Source organism: Electrona antarctica (genome assembly GCF_951216825.1).
Source record: "Electrona antarctica genome assembly, chromosome: 5".
In the NCBI taxonomy this organism is placed as follows: Eukaryota; Metazoa; Chordata; class Actinopteri; order Myctophiformes; family Myctophidae; genus Electrona; species Electrona antarctica.
In genome coordinates, this window is record NC_136810.1 from 36,829,695 (window position 1) to 36,849,694 (window position 20,000).

General features: G+C 42.9%; 3 protein-coding genes across 5 annotated transcripts in view; 2 read left to right on the plus strand and 1 right to left on the minus strand.

Annotated features, from left to right (window-relative positions):
• Positions 1-6,692, plus strand: part of cd9a (CD9 molecule a) — a 9,973-nt gene extending 3,281 nt beyond the window's left edge. For both annotated transcript variants that reach the window (XM_079501743.1, XM_079501744.1), the window contains exons 2-8: positions 2,224-2,326; positions 2,594-2,691; positions 4,025-4,099; positions 4,214-4,336; positions 4,790-4,885; positions 5,132-5,215; positions 5,707-6,692. In XM_079501743.1, coding sequence (XP_079357869.1) covers positions 2,224-2,326; positions 2,594-2,691; positions 4,025-4,099; positions 4,214-4,336; positions 4,790-4,885; positions 5,132-5,215; positions 5,707-5,772 — 645 coding nt within the window. In that variant the 3' untranslated portion in view covers positions 5,773-6,692. The remainder of the gene's footprint in view (positions 1-2,223; positions 2,327-2,593; positions 2,692-4,024; positions 4,100-4,213; positions 4,337-4,789; positions 4,886-5,131; positions 5,216-5,706) is intronic.
• A 1,151-nt stretch (positions 6,693-7,843) lies between these two features.
• Positions 7,844-11,745, minus strand: bbs10 (Bardet-Biedl syndrome 10). Of its 2 annotated transcripts, none has more exons than XM_079501734.1 (4): positions 11,358-11,745; positions 10,561-10,760; positions 9,174-10,166; positions 7,844-8,804 (listed from the first exon to the last, which is right to left on the minus strand). In XM_079501734.1, exons 1-4 carry the CDS (start codon positions 11,520-11,522, stop codon positions 8,036-8,038), a joined length of 2,127 nt encoding a protein of 708 aa, XP_079357860.1. In that variant the 5' UTR covers positions 11,523-11,745; the 3' UTR covers positions 7,844-8,035. The 2 variants fall into 2 exon arrangements, with proteins under 2 accessions (XP_079357860.1, XP_079357861.1); XM_079501735.1 differs by having other exon boundaries at positions 10,561-10,752; positions 11,351-11,430.
• A 4,752-nt stretch (positions 11,746-16,497) lies between these two features.
• The window catches only part of syt1b (synaptotagmin Ib), a 6,581-nt gene continuing 3,078 nt past the window's right edge, over positions 16,498-20,000 (plus strand). Inside the window, exons 1-6 of the mRNA XM_079501736.1 lie at positions 16,498-16,706; positions 16,885-17,060; positions 17,879-17,992; positions 18,135-18,302; positions 18,581-18,748; positions 19,763-19,880. Coding sequence (XP_079357862.1) covers positions 16,550-16,706; positions 16,885-17,060; positions 17,879-17,992; positions 18,135-18,302; positions 18,581-18,748; positions 19,763-19,880 — 901 coding nt within the window. The 5' untranslated portion in view covers positions 16,498-16,549. The remainder of the gene's footprint in view (positions 16,707-16,884; positions 17,061-17,878; positions 17,993-18,134; positions 18,303-18,580; positions 18,749-19,762; positions 19,881-20,000) is intronic.

Here is a 20,000-nt window from a genome sequence, read left to right on the forward strand (position 1 = left end):
AAAAATTGATTGACCTGCATGACTCTTTGCTGACCGTGTGTGTGTGTGCGTTTGTGTTGCTGTACTTGTGTGCGCACGTGTGTGCTTGCTTGTGTGTGTGTGTAGTTTATAAAAATGAACAGACAATTCAAATATGTCTTTGTCTAAGATTGACCCCCACTATGTACATAATGTACATATAAAGTATGTGTATTATTATGAATACAATAGTATTAAGATCCATTTTAAGGACGTGTGGGTGTAAATAGGAGGAAGATCTCTTTCTCTTTTCCCTCTCAGTCACAGCGTGCTGTTTTATCTGACTGTGAGGCCAGTCTCGCTCTCTGGTGTTGTCTGCCTGTTACGTCATCATCATCACTATCACACACTCACATGCACGGAAAGAAGCGATCATACCCACATGCATCAACTACATCAGTAGTTTGCAACCAGTGGTCTGGGGACCACCAGTGGTCCTTGAGGAGCTTCCAGGTGGTCCCCAGCTAAATGATGGAGAGTTGCTAACCAAATGGACTCTTCTAGATCTTTAACTCTTGAGAGGGTAAAATGAAACCAAATTTTGGTTTCATTTTACGCTCTCAAGAGTTAAACATGTGCATTACCTAATTTACAAGAAGTCTACACATTTAGAGAAAGTAGAAGAATTGTCATTTTGATCAACGTGGTCCGTGGCTCGAATGCAGAATAAATAATGGGCCTTGATGTAAAAAAGGTTGAAAACCACTGAACTACATAACCAACACACACCACCACAGATACAGCCATAGATTAACATGCATTATTCAGAAGTGGGAATATCTTTTGGGTATGTGACTACCATGTCCTTTCTGGAGAGAAACAATCACCCCTTAGTTTTATAGGCTGATAATCAAATAAATGCACAGAATAATAAGTCTGGCTTTTGATAAAAAGCCAGACTATCTGCAGAGAGAAGTGGTATCAAAGAAATAAATAATGTATTTGACGTGGTGTGTCAAAACTGTCCCTTGATATTTCGAGGCCCATCCTTATCTAATAGATCAAAAACGACATGGTTGCCACGATTACATCATGATTCTCCAACCACAGTGTACGTTGAACCGTTAAATTGAGCTCTGTTATGACAGTTAGGAGTTGGGGAAGTTCAGAGAAAAATACTTTCTGTGCCCAAGGCACACCAAAGGGGCAGGGCAAGTCAAAATCTCAACGCACACCTGCATTCATATCCATGCCAAACAGCCTCTATGAGACGTGTTATCCCTCTTATATAATACATATAATTGTTTTTGAATATTTTATAGCGATACATTGTATTAACATATTCACTGTACATTTGTATTTCTTGATAGACTGTAGGCCTACTGTATATTTTCACTGATTCAGTCATTCAGAGATCCATGCAGTGCTGTATCTAGAGCCAGCATTTTATTTTACTTTATTTATTTATTTTTGGTTCTTCCTGTACTACTCCTGTGTTTCATTCTTTCTGCATCTTATCTTATGTTTAGAATTGAATTGTTACACATACAAGACATTTTGTATCTGCTGTTTGTCTATGCAGTGTAATATACAGTTATTACAGTATATAATGTTCACTTATAATGATATGTCCAGGGGGTGTAGTAGGCCTACTCGTACTTCAAGCTCTTCACACTACAGAAACAGTAGATAGGCCTAACCTACTATGGGCCACATGGCTTGGGAACTGCTGTTTCCCAGGGATATGTGGTTGTCCCAAAATCCCAAGGCACACCTGGACTTATGAGTCTTACTAGTACTACCATTATGACTGTCATAATGGTAGTACTATGTGTAGTTCCATCTGCCCGTCTGCCTTCTGTGTTATTGTCCTTGAATGCCAAGACGTATCCTTATCCTTATCAAGAGTGTAAATGTGAGACTATCTATGTTTGGGTTTTCAAGAGAAACGAGAAGTGCAATTAGGTCAGGTTATTGAACCATGCAGCAGACACGTTTCCCTTGTGCTTCAGGGGATTAACACAGGTGGTGTTTCTGAGGGCAGTAACGCAGTTGCAAAATGGGGAAAGAGAAAAATAGAGAAATGATTAATTAGAAACGAACAAGTAGGTTTCACATGTAAAAGTGTGTGAACTTTTATTGTCACCTGCAGTAGAGTAGTTCTTATTGTGTTAGAAGGCTTTGTACTTGGATAAATGCCTGTGTGTGTTGAATAGCACTGTACTGAATTATTATATGTATTAAATATGCTTTCTTGTTTCTTAGCTTGCAGGTACAGCTGTCCTAGCTATAGGCTTGTGGCTGAGATTTGACGCAAAGACAAAAGGCCTGTTTGAAGACGATAACTCTCCCTATGTATTTTACACAGGTAAGCTGTTCAGCTTGTTCATATTTGAATAAAGTCAACATTGGTCTCTGAGAAGGCAAGTTTCAGGCACAAACGATGTGTGCAGATTATCTAACGTGTGTGTGTGTGTGTGTGTGTGTGTGTGTGTGTGTGTGTGTGTGTGTGTGTGTGTGTGTGTGTGTGTGTGTGTGTGTGTGTGTGTGTGTGTGTGTGTGTGTGTGTGTGTGTGTGTGTGCGTGTGTGTGTGTGTGTGCGCGTGTGCATGCGTGCGTGCGTGCGTGTGTGTAGGTGTGTATATCCTGATAGGGGCTGGAGCATTGATGATGGTGGTAGGGTTCCTGGGATGTTGTGGAGCTATCCAGGAATCTCCATGTATGCTGGGACTGGTCAGTACATGTCCTTAAAAAAAAATAATAATAATAATAATATAATTAAAATAATAATATACACACACACACACACACACACACACACACACACACACACACCGGTATATAATGCATTATTTACTCCTTTGTCCGCTGATGTTTCCATATTTAAAGAACACAAGAATCATTTCCTGACATGATATGATCCCAGACCCAGACATCTATGTCTTGCCAGTGGCCCCATTCAACAGCTTAATTTGTACTTTATCACACAAGATAAAGAAAAAGTCTGCACACTCATAGCCATGATGCAAAACAATGATCCAAACCGGGGTAAGCCATATTGGTCTGATTATCATGCACTGCCTGTGTCACTCACAGAGACACGTTGACAAGTCTGCACACTCATAGCCATGATGCAAAACAATATTTAAAAAGAGGAAGCCAATGTTTCGACATCAAAACATGTCAAAATGTTTTTTTCCTCTGTTTAAATACAGTACATTGTTGCATCGTGGCTATGTGTGTGCAGCCTATTTCTTTATCTTCTATATTTATTTTCCAAGGCCAGCAGCACATCACCAACACTGGTGTGCCCCTTGTCACACAACCCATTGTTCAAGTGCCATATGATGAAAGTAACCAGAAACAAGACAGAGTCTAATAATAAACGTCACAGCTTCCATGTGGATCTCTTGGGCATCATGTATTGATACCGTGACATCATATCACTGTGATGTCATATTGATTTACAGATATGGACAAGAACTCTAGCACTGATCAACGGTTTATGATATTGTAGTCATGGACACAAACACAGACACATGCATTTAGTAGTAGAGAGATAGCCTGACACTCATTATCTGAATTTTCATTTTGTTTCATAATTTATTTTTAATGGGTGTGGCTAGCGATTCAGGGCTGGAGCCAGGCTAAATGAGAGATGGCATATTTCCTAATTAGGATGAGGTTGGAAAGTTCACTTACTTCATTGTATGAAGTACAATGAAAGAGTGTGAACACATTCTTATGACGTGGTGCATCTGTCTCAACCCTCCCCCTCCCCTCTAGCTCACACCGTCCCGCTCCCTTCCTAATCCTCTTGTGCTAAATCTCCTGGGAGGAGGAGTCTACGTATTTAGGTGCAAGTGCAGTTAAAGGACAGCATGACATGGCATGCAGGGAAAATGCACCCATACCCAATTCAGCGGATTCGACCGTTATCATACCATCTTATGGGGCCCAATTATCCATGAAGACACAGACGGACACTCGCACGCACATGCGTGCACGCACACACACACAAGCACACAATATCAGGTAATTTTGAGTGTCTCTCCCCTCTGTCCAGTTCTTCTTCTTCCTGCTCATCATATTTGCTGTCGAAGTTGCTGCTGGCATCTGGGGATTCTCCAACCAAAGCAAGGTGCCCGAATACATGATCCTTTACTGATCCTTGAACAATAAATATGAGCAAAGTTACAATCTATGCCAAAAGGTCCTATAGTAGGCGTTATTTCTGATTTGTGTAACTCTGTAGATTGTGGGCGACATAACAAGGTTCTACGAGGACACGTACAACAATTATGTCGAGGAAGTAAAAAAGGATTCGTCAGAAGAGAAAGAGAGTCTGCAGAAGACACTGCAGATGATCCAAACCGGGGTAAGCCATATTGGTCTGAGTATCATGCACCTAAGTTGTACTTCGTCGTATGCCTGTGTCACTCACAGAGACACGTTGGCATGTGGCACATTCATTAGTCATTCTTATTTTTGAACAATGTGGTGTGACTCATCATTGACCCAAACCCAGTTAGATTAGTTCTGATGAAAGGTGATATTAAAAATAGGAGGCACAAATTCCACAGCTTCCAAAGAAGGAAGTAGCTAATTAGTGGCTGACTGGAAAGACCAATGATTTATCCATTTTCAATCAGTTCATCTTTTCGGAGAGTCTCCTAAAAGATTAACTGATGTGTGGTAATTCATTTTTGCTTATGTATTAAAACATGAATTGCATTATTCTATGTTTACGTTGATCCGTGTGTGTGTGTGTGTGTGTGTGTGTGTGTGTGTGTGTGTGTGTGTGTGTGTGTGTGTGTGTGTGTGTGTACAGCTCGACTGTTGTGGGCCAACTGGAACTGTCATAGATGAAGCCAAAGACACCTGTCCCCAAAGAGGGGAGGGGGTGCTTGAGGAGCTCATCACTAAGGTATGACCAATCATGTCTTGTACTGTATGTTTTGGATGCACGTGCACACTCACGTCACAGAAGTTCCTGCATGCTTTGCAGACAAAACTGCACCCAACTCCTCACAGGGTTACTATGGCAACACTGCCTTTATTGGAATCAGCCAAAGACTGAATGCTTAGGCAGTCTGTTGTGTCATGTACCGTTAACGTATGTTCAGTGTGGGCTGTAAAGTAGAGAGTAAGAATGTACATGTGTCTGTTGCAGAGCTGTCCCGATGCCATTGATGAGGTGTTTGACTCCAAGCTCCACATCATCGCTGGGGTGGGCATCACCATTGGTGTGATCATGGTATGTCTTATTTAGTTCTACCTGTATGAGTATAGTAGCTCTGTGAGATGGACACGGGCAGGCTAGTAAGTTAAGCCATTGAGACCTGAGACCAGATTCTACAAATGTCTTCTAAATCCCAACAGTTTCCTGAGAAAAACCTATGATTCTGTCAGTGGTTCTCAAACTATTTCATGTCAAGAAACATTATATGTAAAATTATATGTAATTGGCCGCCGACCCGCATCTGAAAATATGTTGTTCCAATGACCTCCCACAAGCAAAGATATGAGTAAAAAACGTTCGCTGTGAAAGAATATATATTCAAAGATTTGCACACATTTTGAAGATTTAAAAAAAAATAGCAGATCTACAAGCTCATAACACGGCACAAAGCTAAAGTTTCAATAGCTAAGTTTAAAATAATGGTTAAAGTGGTTAAAAGCTAAGGTAACGATGCATTCCAGGTCTTAATGCAAACATATTTGGCTCTCCTTCTTCCTCTCTCCCAGATGTTCGGGATGATCTTCAGCATGCTCCTGTGCTGTGCCATCAGAAAGTCTCGGGAGGTGGTGTGAGTGAGGAGTCTGAGGACGTCGAGTCGTCGACCCACTGTCGCACATCTCTCGAGCCCGTTAATGTCGCATGATGTCATTACTAGAGTTACGTGACTGTCCACTGCCAATAGTAACACCGCTGGTTCAGGAGGGGAAACCTAAAGCGAGGCACTCCAGATATTCCTGATTGTTATACGATCATGCAGACTTCCCATGTTAGCATGTGAAGGCTAATGATTTATAGATCAGGTATGTATACTGTGCACTGAAGCTCAAGCCTATAACCCTTCCTGGACTAGATGCAAAATGTGGTTGATAGGCCCAACTATAGCATGGGCATCATCTGTACTTAAATGGAAATGTAACTGCAATGTGGAATTTGTGCTCATTGATCTAAATTGGTGTTTGTGGACTCTTAATTATACAAACAATGGATCGCATTTTGATGTTTTGATGCTTAAACACATTTCTACTGAAAATACTCTGGGTCACCCACTGGCAAGGAGAACCATGGCTCAGAGTAGAAAAAAAATGACAAGCAACCACAGAATTCAGCAGAATACAGCCAATTAACCTTTATTGCTCGGTCTCGAATTAACAATTAAATCCATCCACATTGTCTGGTAGCCAATGAAATGTCAGGCCTGTGTGGTTCATTCAGTGTCGAATCTGTTTCTACACTGAATTCTTCCTCCCTCACTTTATCCTATCCATGCTGAATACGCCTTCAAGTCTAAGACTCATTTTGTATGTCTTCTTTTTTGATCTGTGTAATATTTCTAAGCGTAGGATTGCTTTGTATATGCAGTTTGTTTGTTGAAATGGAATGATATAATCCGGTCTATTTAATCGACTGGGTCGATTTATACTGTACGCACATGTCTGTTGCACAGAAACAAAGATGTAATGAAGAAAAGCCAAATAAAACACAATGTAATAACTATGGTCTGGTCTGAAAATACTGTAACCTCTAAATTGCATTATGAGTTGTGGTCATGAGTATTCATGCTCAAGACTTAAAAAACAAAATTAGTGGCCTGGGCGGCTAGTGTAGCGGTTCGGGCACCTAGATCCCGACGACCGTTGCTGCATGTCATTCCCCATCTCTCTCTCCCCATTTCCTGTCAGTCTACTGTTTACAATCAATAAAGGCAGAAAAAGCCAAAAGAAAAAAATATATATCTTTAAAAAAAAAAAATTAGTGTCCAGTTGGCATTTTGCTGGGTCGAGTGGGAGGCAGAAAACAACCTCCAGTTCCATACTCATGCAGTGGAAAATAACCTGACCTCTCCAGGTGATGTCTGAACATGCCACAATATTTCCTTTGTATCTCAGTAATTTGCTATCATCATCTAGAGTTGGACCCAAATCAACAAAAATCAAGGACATTATCTACATGCTAAACCAGTCCCAGAATGTTTATGGAAAATTACAGTTAGCACTTGAAATGAATCACGTGTATGAATCACATGTGTATGAGTGTGTCAAGAGAGAACCAGACTTTATCTTTTGTGACGTTTGACTCACTCCAAAAAGTTTCAGCAAAGGGTTTTCTGATTGGCTGAGGGCTCCTGCGATAGAAAGTGATGTGAGGTTGAAAGCAGGACGTTAACTGTGATTGGAGTGCCAACAGTTGGGAGTTGCTCACTCTGACTCCCTGCCCAATAACAGCGATAACACTGATTATAGAGCAGTGTGTGCATATATTTGGGTGGCTGCATGTGAAAACTTGTGTGTACGGCTGTTCATGTAACAGTGTGCACTGGCCAAAGGAAGAGGGCAGGCGAGCCGAGATAAGAGAAGGGAATGTTAATAAAAAACGAACTTGTGATGTGAACTGGAAGAGGAGACGAGCCAATGTAAACAGGCTCTCACACAGGCACACAATGGGTCATACTGTAGTGTATAACAACAGGGGACGACATCATTTGACAAATTAACTTTTTGTCCTAGACAGTACATCAAACACTTAGTGATTCATTGTTTTTCTCTGATATTGTTCTTGCCAAACCTTGCATGATTCAGGACAGGGTGGTACGCTTTAAGTGCCTATTAACTACACAAAACAACAATGAAATGCCAAAACCATCTGTCATGTAATATGCTCTTTACTTTTTCTCTGGATGAAAATAACAAGAAAAAATAATTGTGCTTGGACAACTTTTTACAGTCACTTGAGTTGAAGTTAAAATCAATCCCAAGGACTGTGATAATTATACATAAATCAATGCTTAATACTGTTTATATGGTATTCCTGGCCAGACGTGATGGCAATTCTGTCCTCTTACTCGGAGTCCTCCTGGTAAGTGTGTGAGTGTCTGCACGGTTTCCTGTGCAACGGTGCATGTGTGTGTAGCATGGCATCCACCCGCAGCAGACTTCTGACACACTGCACCACAGCCAGAATTAGTTGATATTTACAGGAGACCGACTCAAGGTCCGAATCCAACACAGAGATTCCTGGACATGTCATCTCACCCACCTCTATGGGCCCATCACTTTTACTGTAACTCGGCATGGGACTTATTTTGTGCACGTCACCAAGTGTGTGAAAGTCTCTTTGTATACAGTTTAGAATCTGGGTTTGAGCTAGCAGGAAGCGCCGTTGGCTGTGGTGAATGTGCCGGGGCACACACAGCAGAGCACCTCCCAGTAGCCTGCACATATGGAGGACACCTGTCTCTGTGTGGGACTGGCTGTGTGGATCTGATCTAGAGATGTACTGCAGGAGGGCACCATGTAGCAGAAACTCAAACATTCCACCAGCGGGTACGGCACAGCCCAGCCCCTGTGCACACTTCCCACAGGAAGATACAACAGCGACTTTGTGGGCAGTTTCGTCTGTATAATGTATCTCAGTGAGTGAGGTGCTCTCAACAGCTTTGATTCCAGATCCTTGCATGGGCTCCAGGGCTGTGAGCAGCATGCGGAAGGCATCTCGAACTGCACACGTACACTGGTCTGTCTGGCCTTCCCCTGGACCACAGATCACGAGACTGTGGAGTTTGGCCTTGACCCCTCCCTCAGACTCAGGGAAGCCCACGTGAACGTACCTGTTAGGGACAAATAAGGACTTTAGAATAACTGTTCAGTGGCTCAAGTAGGGCACTGAAGGGGTGGCATGAACATAACATTAACATTTAACATTCACTTTAATTACTAACATTACAGTGTATTTGATTCATGTGTAAAAATCAATTAATCTTTATCTGATTAATTAATTAATCAGATTAATTAATTAATCAGATAAATTAAATATAATAACGCCCTCTGACTGGGCAGAAGTGGGTGGCACCCTGAGTGGCTAGTCAGATTCCAGGAGATGGCAGTGTAATTGTTCTCATGTAAATTCAGACAAGATATTCAATCATTAAAGACCATGTGACCAGTGTGTGTGTGTGTGTTTATGTGCGTTTTCAAACCTGTGAGCTCCCAGCAGTATAGGTTGGCAAAAGGCGAGTGTAGCGACGTGCTCCTGTCCAATCACCCGGTGGTCTGAAACGGTCTCGGCCCCACTTAAGTAACAGAAGAGAGAAAGCTCGTCCTCGCCAACGCACTCCACCACGCACATGCCGACCCGCCGAGCTAAAGCGACAAACGCCTCAGACTGAGACACCGCAGAAAGGACCAGAGTAACACCCAAGTGTTGCAGCGTTGTAATGACGCACTCCAGTGTCCTCTCTGTCCAAACGCTGTACGTTAAAACACTGCTTCTCTTTTCTCTAGTCTCCATCTTCATTTCTCCAACGCCTCTTCCCAGTTCCAGCACGGCTCCTCCAGCTAGCTCGCATGGCTGCAGAGGCCCACCGACCACGACGGCCATGACTGGCCGGACGTCACTCTGTGGATAAGGTGTGGAGAAGTCCCTGTGAATAACCAGGCCTTCAATCAAGCGTGAACAACTAATGGGGAAGCCTGATACGGATGTATGCAACGCGGGGAACCTGTCATCTATGAAACGGAGCGACGAGAGAAGCGCGTCGTTATTATGACAGCACCAGTAGGAGAGCAGTTCACAGGTGAGGCGGCTGATGAAGTCACGGTGCGCTCGCCCAAGCCGAGTGTAAAAGAATGCTGACAACAGCCTGCGCACGGTGCTTGTGTCTTTCGCAGTCTGAGCTGAAATATGCGTGTCTACAGTTCCAACGTCCCACGAAATAGTAACTCCATAGGGGACCACTCCCTCAGTGATTAAGCCCCCCAGTTCCTCTAATGTAAAGGACAGCAGTCTCTCAGCCAAGCGCCTAGCAGTGGCAGCTTCCGCTGCTGTTCTGGAGGTATAGGTGCGAGATGCATTAGGCTCCTTGCAAGCTGCTGTTTGAATCTCCCGCAACAATGAAGCCAGCAACAGGATAAAAGTCTTGGATCCATCCCCTGTGACAGCACTGTGCTTCCACACACACTCCACCACCATCCTATAACACGCACACGCACACACTTTTTGTTAAAACTGATCAACTCTACCTACCCCTTTGTTGGACATTGATCATAATAAAACCAGTGAAATAATATTGAAATTGAAGAGACAATTAAAAACTGCCCCCCCCCCCCCCTATTTTTCCATACTGTACATGTTTTTCCCTTTTTTTACTTTCTTAACTTTTTTTTTTTCATAGAAGTGCATATTTGTACGTCTTTAAATGTTCTGATGAATTGAAAATGGAGGACCCATGTAAGTCCTTTTTCTGGTTATATCCTCGTAGCAGTTTTTGTATTGACCTGTACTTTCGTTTGAACTGTACTCATTCTACAAACTGTGAATAAAAAAAGAGATCCAGGGGACTGGACAGGAATTGGATATTACTGTACCTGGCCATTGGGTGCTCCAGCTGCAGTGCTGTGAGGATGCGTGTCCCACTGCGACTGAGCATCACCTCTCCCGTGCTGCGGGTGAAGAGCACCTGACCGCCGTCAGGACCGAAGCTGCGGCGAACCACCGCCTCAAGCACAGACACCGTCTCCAGGACATGTTTCAGGTGAACATGCTCCACCTGCTGCATTCTCGTACCCTGGTGGGTGGGACAGAAAGAGTTAAGACTCATTCCCCCACAAGGGAAGACAGAAGGGAAAAATGTTCAGACAGGGCATAGACATTTTATTTGATACAGGAATCACACTTTGTATAAGCTATTATGGCAAAGGCTACTTCACAAATCGCTCACATAACATTAGAAAAGTATGCTATCATACCCCCAGTGTAAGGAGGAGTGATGCCTCAGACAGCGGGTGAATGTACTCAGGTAACAGGGTAACATCAGCATCAAAAGCACATGGTGAACTATTGGCATAACCGTGGCTGACATGCTTCTAAAAGGTAGTGGTGGCTACATTGCCACGATTTTCTTTGCATAGAAGTGTATATTTGTATATGTAATGTTGTCTTTAAATGTTTTGATGAATTGAAAATGGAGGACCCTTATGTAAACATTGAACAATCAGATTTTGTATTGACCTGTTTCTTTGAACTGTACCCATTCTGAAAACTGTTAATAACATTTTCAATCAATCAATCAATCAATAGCCTATAGTAGCCCCTTAAAAGGGTACTTGTACTTGTACCAGCCTTGTACTCTACTAGATTATTAGTAACGGTTAGAACCACCTACCTTTTCCACCACGTGTTTCTGTCTTGCGAAGATTGACACTGACAACCATCTGTTGGTTGTAAGAAGTGATAGCCGTCGCCCTGATCCAAGGCTAAGAACGTTAGCACCAACTACAGTAAGCAAACTGTACTTAGACCAAGTCGTTTTTTTGACACAAAGGATCATGGATCCGTTTTGTTTTCCAGCAACCAAAAAATCCGATTGAAGATGGCACTTGCTTTCACCGGTCAAAACATTTTAATGTGTTAATAGAAAGTTAGAAGTGACTATAGATCATACATCCATGCTGGGCAGGGACATTTGCTTTGCTTTCCTCTGTATCCTAGAAACGAAACTTCTTCTGTGTGAAACGGATGAGAGGAATAATGTCACCCTGTCGAACGTTGCCATCTAGTGTGTGGGATGGGGAATGATCGCCAAAGCAGAAATGTACAAAGCCACGGTAAATTACAGAGTAAAGTAAAAATGTTGGTAGGCCTATAGGGTATTAAAGTAAAGCTGGGCAAGTAGCTACAACAACCTAAAGATGAACGATTTCAAGACATCAGGATCCGTTTGGTCTCATTTAGAATAGGCTACCAATATAGGCCTGCCGCCTACTTTTGTTAGTTGATATCATTCTTTTTCATGTCACATCTCTGTATATTTAACCCTATTCATTCTCAAAATCAAAGCATTAGAATGTTCAGTTCTCAACCTCACACCAACCTACCTGAAATGCTGTTCTTTGAATGATTGTATGCAGCAAACACAATTTTACAGATTTGTTGAATTGAGTCAAGTAATTGATTAGTCAACAAATTCCTATTATTATTAGGCTAGTTGACTAATAATGTCTTTAGTCAAGGCTTTTACTGTTACTCATGCGAATACCCACACACCAAATTAAGCACCCACCAACTTTAAATTGGGAAGGACAAGGACATGAAGATGCAGTGCATGCCTGCAGTCAGTTTAACCGATTTTTGTTTGGCCAAAATAAATCGGTGAAACTGAGGCACTGTCCTTGTCCTTTTAACACAGCTATTGCTTATTTTTAGTTTTTACACTTGAAGCTTAACTCGTGGGATCAATAAGGACCACCAACTCACTATCTGATGAACAAGCTACAAATTACGCAGGGGCAACATTTTGCCCCCTTTGAAGTCTGAAGCCTACTTTGGAGGAAAATATATAAAAAGTCAAGGTTATGAACAGTTTGAAGGGGCAATGTTTATACTGTAAAAGTGGACATGTGCATTCTGTACATGTGCAGACCCATAGATAGTTCATAGGCCTAAATAAGCTTTGTGAAGTGAAACAAGCATAATTTCAGGAAAGCATGAGACAAGCACAGACCCCAGAGATATACTGTTCCACTCCTCTGGAGTTTTAACTTTCAAGCAATGTTTAGCTCACAACCACTTGGAGGGGGGGTTGCTCCTGGTGTCTTTAATTGGTACAGAAATAAAGAGTAAGGAGGAAGTAGAGTGGATGCAGAAAAGACAGAAGATGAGCATCCATATAAGGTCAAATGTATTTGGGGACGGTTTTCTCAAAAATGTTAGACAACCATTTCAGTATTGTGTGGCGAATAAGAGCCAATCTCGTTTCACAAGAGCAGGAGAAGAGAACAGACAGACAGACAGACATGGATGTCGGTCAGAACTAGCGAACCAAGGAAGGACAAATTGTTGAGACTGCACGTCACACATGGCTTGGTGACAAGTTTATTTCATTAGTGTCTTTTATATGAATTATTTTCACTGTCACTGTGCACACACATTTGTGTGAATTTGAGTACTATAAAATAATTTGAGAGGCACTTCTGATTAACTAGCTGATTAACTACCACGTTGGACAGGCTTTGGCAATTAAGTAAGTGGTAGGCATTCTACTTATGTTATATCAATATCACTGAACACTACTAGTGCACAAAGTCATTTGTAGTTTACACAATTATTCATAACATGTCGATTTGGTTTCTCAGCAGGTCCATCTACTTTGCTATCAGTTACACTTACAGCAATGCTAATCTGGAAGCCAGAGAGATCACATCAATTATGGTAATTCATGTGATGGAAACCTCCTATCTCTTCTATCCCTCACGAGGGGATCGAAGGTTGCATTTTATTGCAGTGAGAACAAAATAGTATTCCATTTAATTTGGAACTTAATGTCTTTCTTTACAGGACTCAATATTGGACATCGAAGAAATAATACATCCTTATAGACTGGATATTCCTACGGAAAAAATATTAAACAGTAGGTGGTAGTGGTACAGTATGGTGGTTCATAAAATTAGGCTATATCTTACTCATAGAGTAGAGTAGTAGACCTTTATAATGCACTATGATCAAGTATTTCCTGCTATGCAAAATGCCAAAAAATATATAGAAATTATATATAATTATATAATTCCCCTATACAACTTCATAATGCAGAACCTTAGGCTTCATGAATGTTAAGTACTGTGTGTGTATGTGTTCACAATATGCTATAATGAGTCTCTCTGTCTTTCTGTCTCTGTCTGTCTCCCTCCTCTCTCTCTCTCTCTCTCTCTCTCTCTCTCTCTCTCTCTCTCTCTCTATCTCTGTCTCTCTCTCTCTCTGTCTCTGTCTCTCCGTACAGTATCTGTTCATCTGTGGTATCTCAAGGTGAACTGGGCGGGGCCGGCCGGTCGGAACATGATCTCTGTGTTGCTGCAGAAGCCATATCCTAACGTTCTAATTCAGGCAACATCATAGACAATCTGAGACAAGACTGCTGCAGTAGCCATATACACACGTGCACACACACACACACACACACACACACACACACACACACGCACACGCACACGCACACGCACACGCACACACATACACATACACATACGCACACACACAGTGCAACTGTAAATACCCTGTCCTGCTGAAGTCTCAGTATGCTAACGAGCCTTTAAAAAGCCATGTCACTACACTAATGAATATTCATCACAGGTCTGGTGAGGGTGACCTATGGGGAGATGGATTGGAGGTCACCAGAGGTGGGGCATCGAACAGGCGGACATCTAAGCCCTGGAGAGCTGAGTCTGCATCTGCAGAAAATAACATTTGTTCACACATACAGAGGAGACATACATTACACACACACACACACACACACACACACGCACACACGCACACACGCACACACGCACACACCCACACACCCACACCACCCATTCTGACCTCGTCTTCCTTGGCATCTAACGCAACCCTCTCTCTTTCTCACCTGTGCATCTCTTCTTCATATCTGAGCATGGTGGGAGGTAAAAACAAAAAGGACAACGCACTGCCACTCCTCCTCCCTAATCTCACCCTCATCCTCCGCCTCTCCTACCCTCTCTGCTCCTGACTGTCATCTTCTCTCCTCCTACTCCTCCCCTCTAATTTCTCTCCAAGGCGGCCGAAGGGAGTACCTGTGAGCCTCAGCGGCAGCGTTTTAGGACCGGGACTGGATACAGGTACGTCTCTACACTCACTCATTCTATAGTTTAGGTATGTCTCTCCCTCTTTGTGAAGTTCTTCTTCATACATCTCTCCCTCTGTGTGAAGTATCCTCCATGCACCTCTCTCCCTGATCTATGATCGGTGACTATGAATTGCATGCAGACACCTGGGTATCCATCAGAAGTCACGGCTGATCTGCGGGGTCACTGTCTCTCAGCTGATGATAAAGCATATGAAGAGGAGTAAAATGCTCCAACATGATTGGCATGACTCCCGTATTTTGCTGTGACCTTGTGTCATTGAATGTCGATCAGTCACTGTTAGGATGAGAGTTTCAGCTTTGTTAACGATTGTTTGATGTGAATGTCGTTCATTGTTGCACTTATTTAAGCAATAGGCCCATGACAAAGGAAGGTATGTCAAATGTTTATCTTTATGTATTCATTTGATTGGCACTTTAAAAGAAGAAAAATAAATTCCCCCAAAATAATACAAAGAAATAATTTACTAATTTGAAAAAAGTCATTCCATCCAATCAAGTAAATGTAAATGATGCTTGTATTTTTGCAATACAAAATAATATTTGTATTAATTTATTATATCTCTCTATATCAGAGAGTTAATAGTAAAGTAAGATTTGATTGCTTCTAATGAAATACCCTCAATATCATGCACAGATGAAGAAAAGAAAATACTTGCACACTGTGGGCTCCGATGCTCGTGAAGTGCCTTTATTTGCACAAAAAATTTACTGTGACGTTTCGAGCGCAATGCTCTTCCTTCTTTTCTTCATCTGTGCATACCACTACTCATCGCTCAGCACCTGCCCACGTTGGGATTGGATGTGCATGTCTTTGTACCTTTTTCATATACCCTCAATATCACCCAGTAGCTGCAGTAATTAGGTACTTCGGAGGACTTATTTTGTGCCTTTGGAGTTCCAGCAAAGCCTACTGTAGAAGGTCAATGTATCTTTGGGTCTGTGGTGCATCTGCTGAGTCAGATACAAACGTAAACACCTGGGACGTGTTCGGAATACATAAACAACATATCAAAACATTCTTGCAAGTCGCAACTGCTGAAGCACTGACTTCAGCTGGTGTTGATTGATACGTTTAGACTCTTCCGAGCAGGTTGGTGTGCTAGTCAAATGTGACCTTGGCACATTATTGTTGTAACCTCATGGCCGACGGGTTACATGCCTTGGAAGGGAACATGGAAAACGTAGTTCACGCGTGGTAATGTGTTGGCCACCACCCCCCCCCCCCCACTCCTGATGTTCACCAGCCCTACTCATCCTCCCCTCGCCTCTCTGTCAGCAAGTTTGGCAAAGGCAGTAGGGTTGTATATCCTGTGTTCAAGAGTTAGTGCCAGGCCAGCAGAAACAGGAGAGCCCATCTGACACTGACTGACAGTCATACAATGTCCATAACCATACAAATGCATCACGTACACTGGTCAGTATAATTTATTTATCTATGTGCGTGTGTGAGACTCTTGTAATGCACAATCTATGTGCATGCCTTTGATAAAGGCGCTATATAAATGCATTTTTATTTATTTTAAAAAAAATTAATGAGTGTGTGCACGTGTTGCCACAACCTTTACTGTGAATTTCAGCAGGAGGTCCAGTGATAGCCCTATCCACTGAATTAATTGTGTTTTGGCTCTCTTCTGTCACTCTTTTTCTCTCTTTCTTTCAAGTAGACACCGTGGATACACTGACGACCCCGCTGCACCATGACAGGGAGTCGCCGAGCTGCCCCGGTTGTGCCAAGCGCCCCAACTTCCCCCACCCAAATGCCCAATGCCACGTCGACGCCAGAGCCCGGCCGGGAACACCACGGCGGGCAAAATGTCAACAAGTTCATGACTGAGCTGCGAGAACTCAGCGGCAGTGAGTCAATAACCGGGCAGTGAGGAGAGCTATGTTCAGCTCTCGACCAGTAACAGCCAAGGATGCGCAGGGTTGACCCATCATTGGCACATATTGGGTTTATATTGTCTTTGGTCAAAGTGCATTTGTGTTTAATACTGTTCTGCGCGCATGTGATACTTCATATGTGTGTTTGCAGTGCCATCGTGGGCTGTGGCTGCCCTGTGCATGGTGAGTCTGTGCTTGGTGCTGACATGCACTGTATGTGTATGGAAGAAGTGTTTCAAGAAGAAGGACAAGGACAAGGACAAGAAGAAGGGAAAAGAGAAGGGCAAGGGAGGCTTTGACACTGAAATGGATGGAGGCTTCACAGAGGTAGGTTACACACAGGCACGCACATGCGCACACACACAGACACACTCACACGTGCATGTGCACGGCACACAGGCACACACTCACTCATGCAAGCACGCACAGGTCGCACGCACACACACACAATATTCATACAGATACCGGTACATTCTTTATCTCCCCGCAGATGCATTGTCCTTGTAATGTTTCACGGTCCTGTCACCCTGGAGTCTGGACCCATAAAACTGTCTGTGTGTGTTAGGACTGATGCCCTGTTTGCACATCGATCATGCTGTATAGTCTACTGTAGGTAGAGGAATAATGTGCACTTCTTGTGCACCGTCTTCAAACAAGCAATTAACGTCTCAACCCAATGATGCTTATCTTATAATAGGGCACATTAAATGATGTGCCAGTGTGATATTAAATGACACAGAATGCCAGTGGCAGAATGCCAGTGGCATTCTGTGGGTATTCAGGTTTTACATTGGGTGATTTAATTTTACAAATTAGTTCCACCCCTGTCTGTTTGAAGTTGTAATAATTAGCAAGATTTCACCTTGCGTAGGGGATGTAAAGTAAACCCTGAACACACTCATCCAAACTTAAAATAGCCAGGCTGCTGTCCACAAGTTGCGAGGCATACTGTAACAATTGATAGCTAGAAATAGTATATCTGTGTCTCTCTGTGTCTCTCTGTGTGTGTGTGTGTGTGTGTGTGTGTGTGTGTGTGTGTGTGTGTGTGTGTGTGTATGTGTGTGTGTGTGTGTGTGTGTGTGTGTGTGTGTGTGTGTGTGTGTGTGTGTGTGTGTGTGTGTGTGCGCGCGCGTGCGTTGTTATAGCCCGTGGAGGATGAGGATGATAAAGAAACAGGGCTGTCGGACAAAGCGCCCAAGGAGGAAGAGAAGCTGGGCAGGTTACATTTCACATTAGACTACAATTTCACAGACAACACGGTGAGACACTGATATCCAGCATGATGCATTCATTACTGTTCACTTGGACAGTCCAATATCATATCCCGACGTCCTCCCTCTGTTCAGTTGGCCTAAAATGTCCCTGCTCTCCCCGGCTCTGATCTTGGGCCGTCTACCCCAGCTGGTAGTAGGTATCGTGCAGGCCTCTGAGCTTCCAGCCATGGACGTAGGAGGCAGCTCTGACCCTTACGTTAAAGTCTACCTGCTGCCTGACAAGAAGAAAAAGTTTGAGACCAAAGTCCACAGGAAGACCCTGGAGCCTACGTTCAATGAGACCTTCACTTTTAAGGTTTACATAAAATTTAAATTACGGTATCATACTATCATATATTATCCTGGCTTTCAGTTCATGTTAGCCTCTGACAATTATCTTCTCTGTGCATGTGTGCACATGCACATGCGTGTGTGTGTGTGTGTGTGTGTGTGTGTGTGTGTGTGTGTGTGTGTGTGTGTGTGTGTGTGTGTGTGTGTGTGTGTGTGTGTGTGTGTGTGTGTGTGTGTGTGTGTGTGTGTGTGTGTGTGTGTGTGTGTGTGTGTGTGTGTGTGTGTGTGTGTGTGTACTTACAGGTACCATACACCGAGCTGGGTGGTAAAACTCTGGTGATGACCGTATACGACTTTGATCGTTTCTCCAAACACGATGCCATTGGTGACATAAAGATTCCCATGAGCAGCATGGACTTCAGCCAGTCAGTGGACCAGTGGAGAGATCTGCAGAAAGCAGAGAAGGAGGAGGTAAGACGGAGATAGATAAGAGTGAGGCATCGGAAAAGAAGGGAGAAGTTGTAACAACATAGCAAATACATCCTACAAATACATTGGGATTTTTCCCCTATAATATAGTTTGATTTGTGATCCTGCAAAGCATCACAAAGTTGTAGGCACAGATACACAGATACAAGTATATTCTTGTATCTGTGTCTGGCTATCAGACAACAAACTGTCACTCCATCTCGGCAAAACTGAGTCCATTCTTTTTGGGTCTAATCCGAAACTGAAGAAGTCTCTTGGGTTTAAAGCAGTACAAGTGACTTTGAAGTTATACCGAGCCAAGGAATCCATTACTTACCTGGGGTGTATTTTGGATAACAAGCCGTCAGGATAAAGTATGGCACAAAAAGGGGTTTCAAAGGTAAGTCAAAGAACAAACTTTCTAGCCAGAATATCCAGCCTTTTCGATACAAAATACCGTACAAATCCTGGCTGGGGCTCTTTGGGTGACTTTGACTATGCCTGTACATCTTGGTATACATCATTATGTGAAAAACATCTTTCCTATACTCGGCAGCAGTTCGGTGGAATGACTTCCCTCCAGCCTCAAGTTGATCAGTTCCTTTGAGAACTTTAAATTCCCATTGAAAACATGTTCGCCGATATCATGACCTAATTTTCCATGCATGTACTGACTTTTTGGAGTAGAAGAAACAAAATAATAATATATAAAGTCTTGTGTTTGTGTCATGTTTTTGTTTTGTTTTGTCATGTCTTTCTTGTCTCCTGGGGGTCTGTGATGCAGACCTTGTCCAAAGGGGTTCACAATTAATTATATACAGTAAAAGCGGAAACTATCTGCATTGTATCCTTGCCTATCTGAGGGGAGGGTGGTGATCAAGGGGAGTCCTTTCTTGTAATGTAGAACATGCAATAGTCAATAATGGCAATATGGCTTCACATCTTTTTATTTTATAAAAGAAGGCCTATTTGAAAACCCAAGAGCTAACTGTAACAACAACTGTGTTTTTTCCCCAGACTGAGAGACTAGGTGATATCTGTTTATCCTTGAGGTATGTGCCTACAGCAGGGAAGCTGACAGTGGTGGTTCTGGAGGCTAAAAACCTGAAGAAGATGGATGTGGGAGGTTTGTCAGGTGAGCCAAGAAGAGTTGGAAGTATTGATTTAACATCATCTATCATCTATGTGTCTGTGTGTGTGTGTGTGTGTGTGTGTGTGTGTGTGTGTGTCTGTGTGTGTGCGTGCGTGCGTGCGT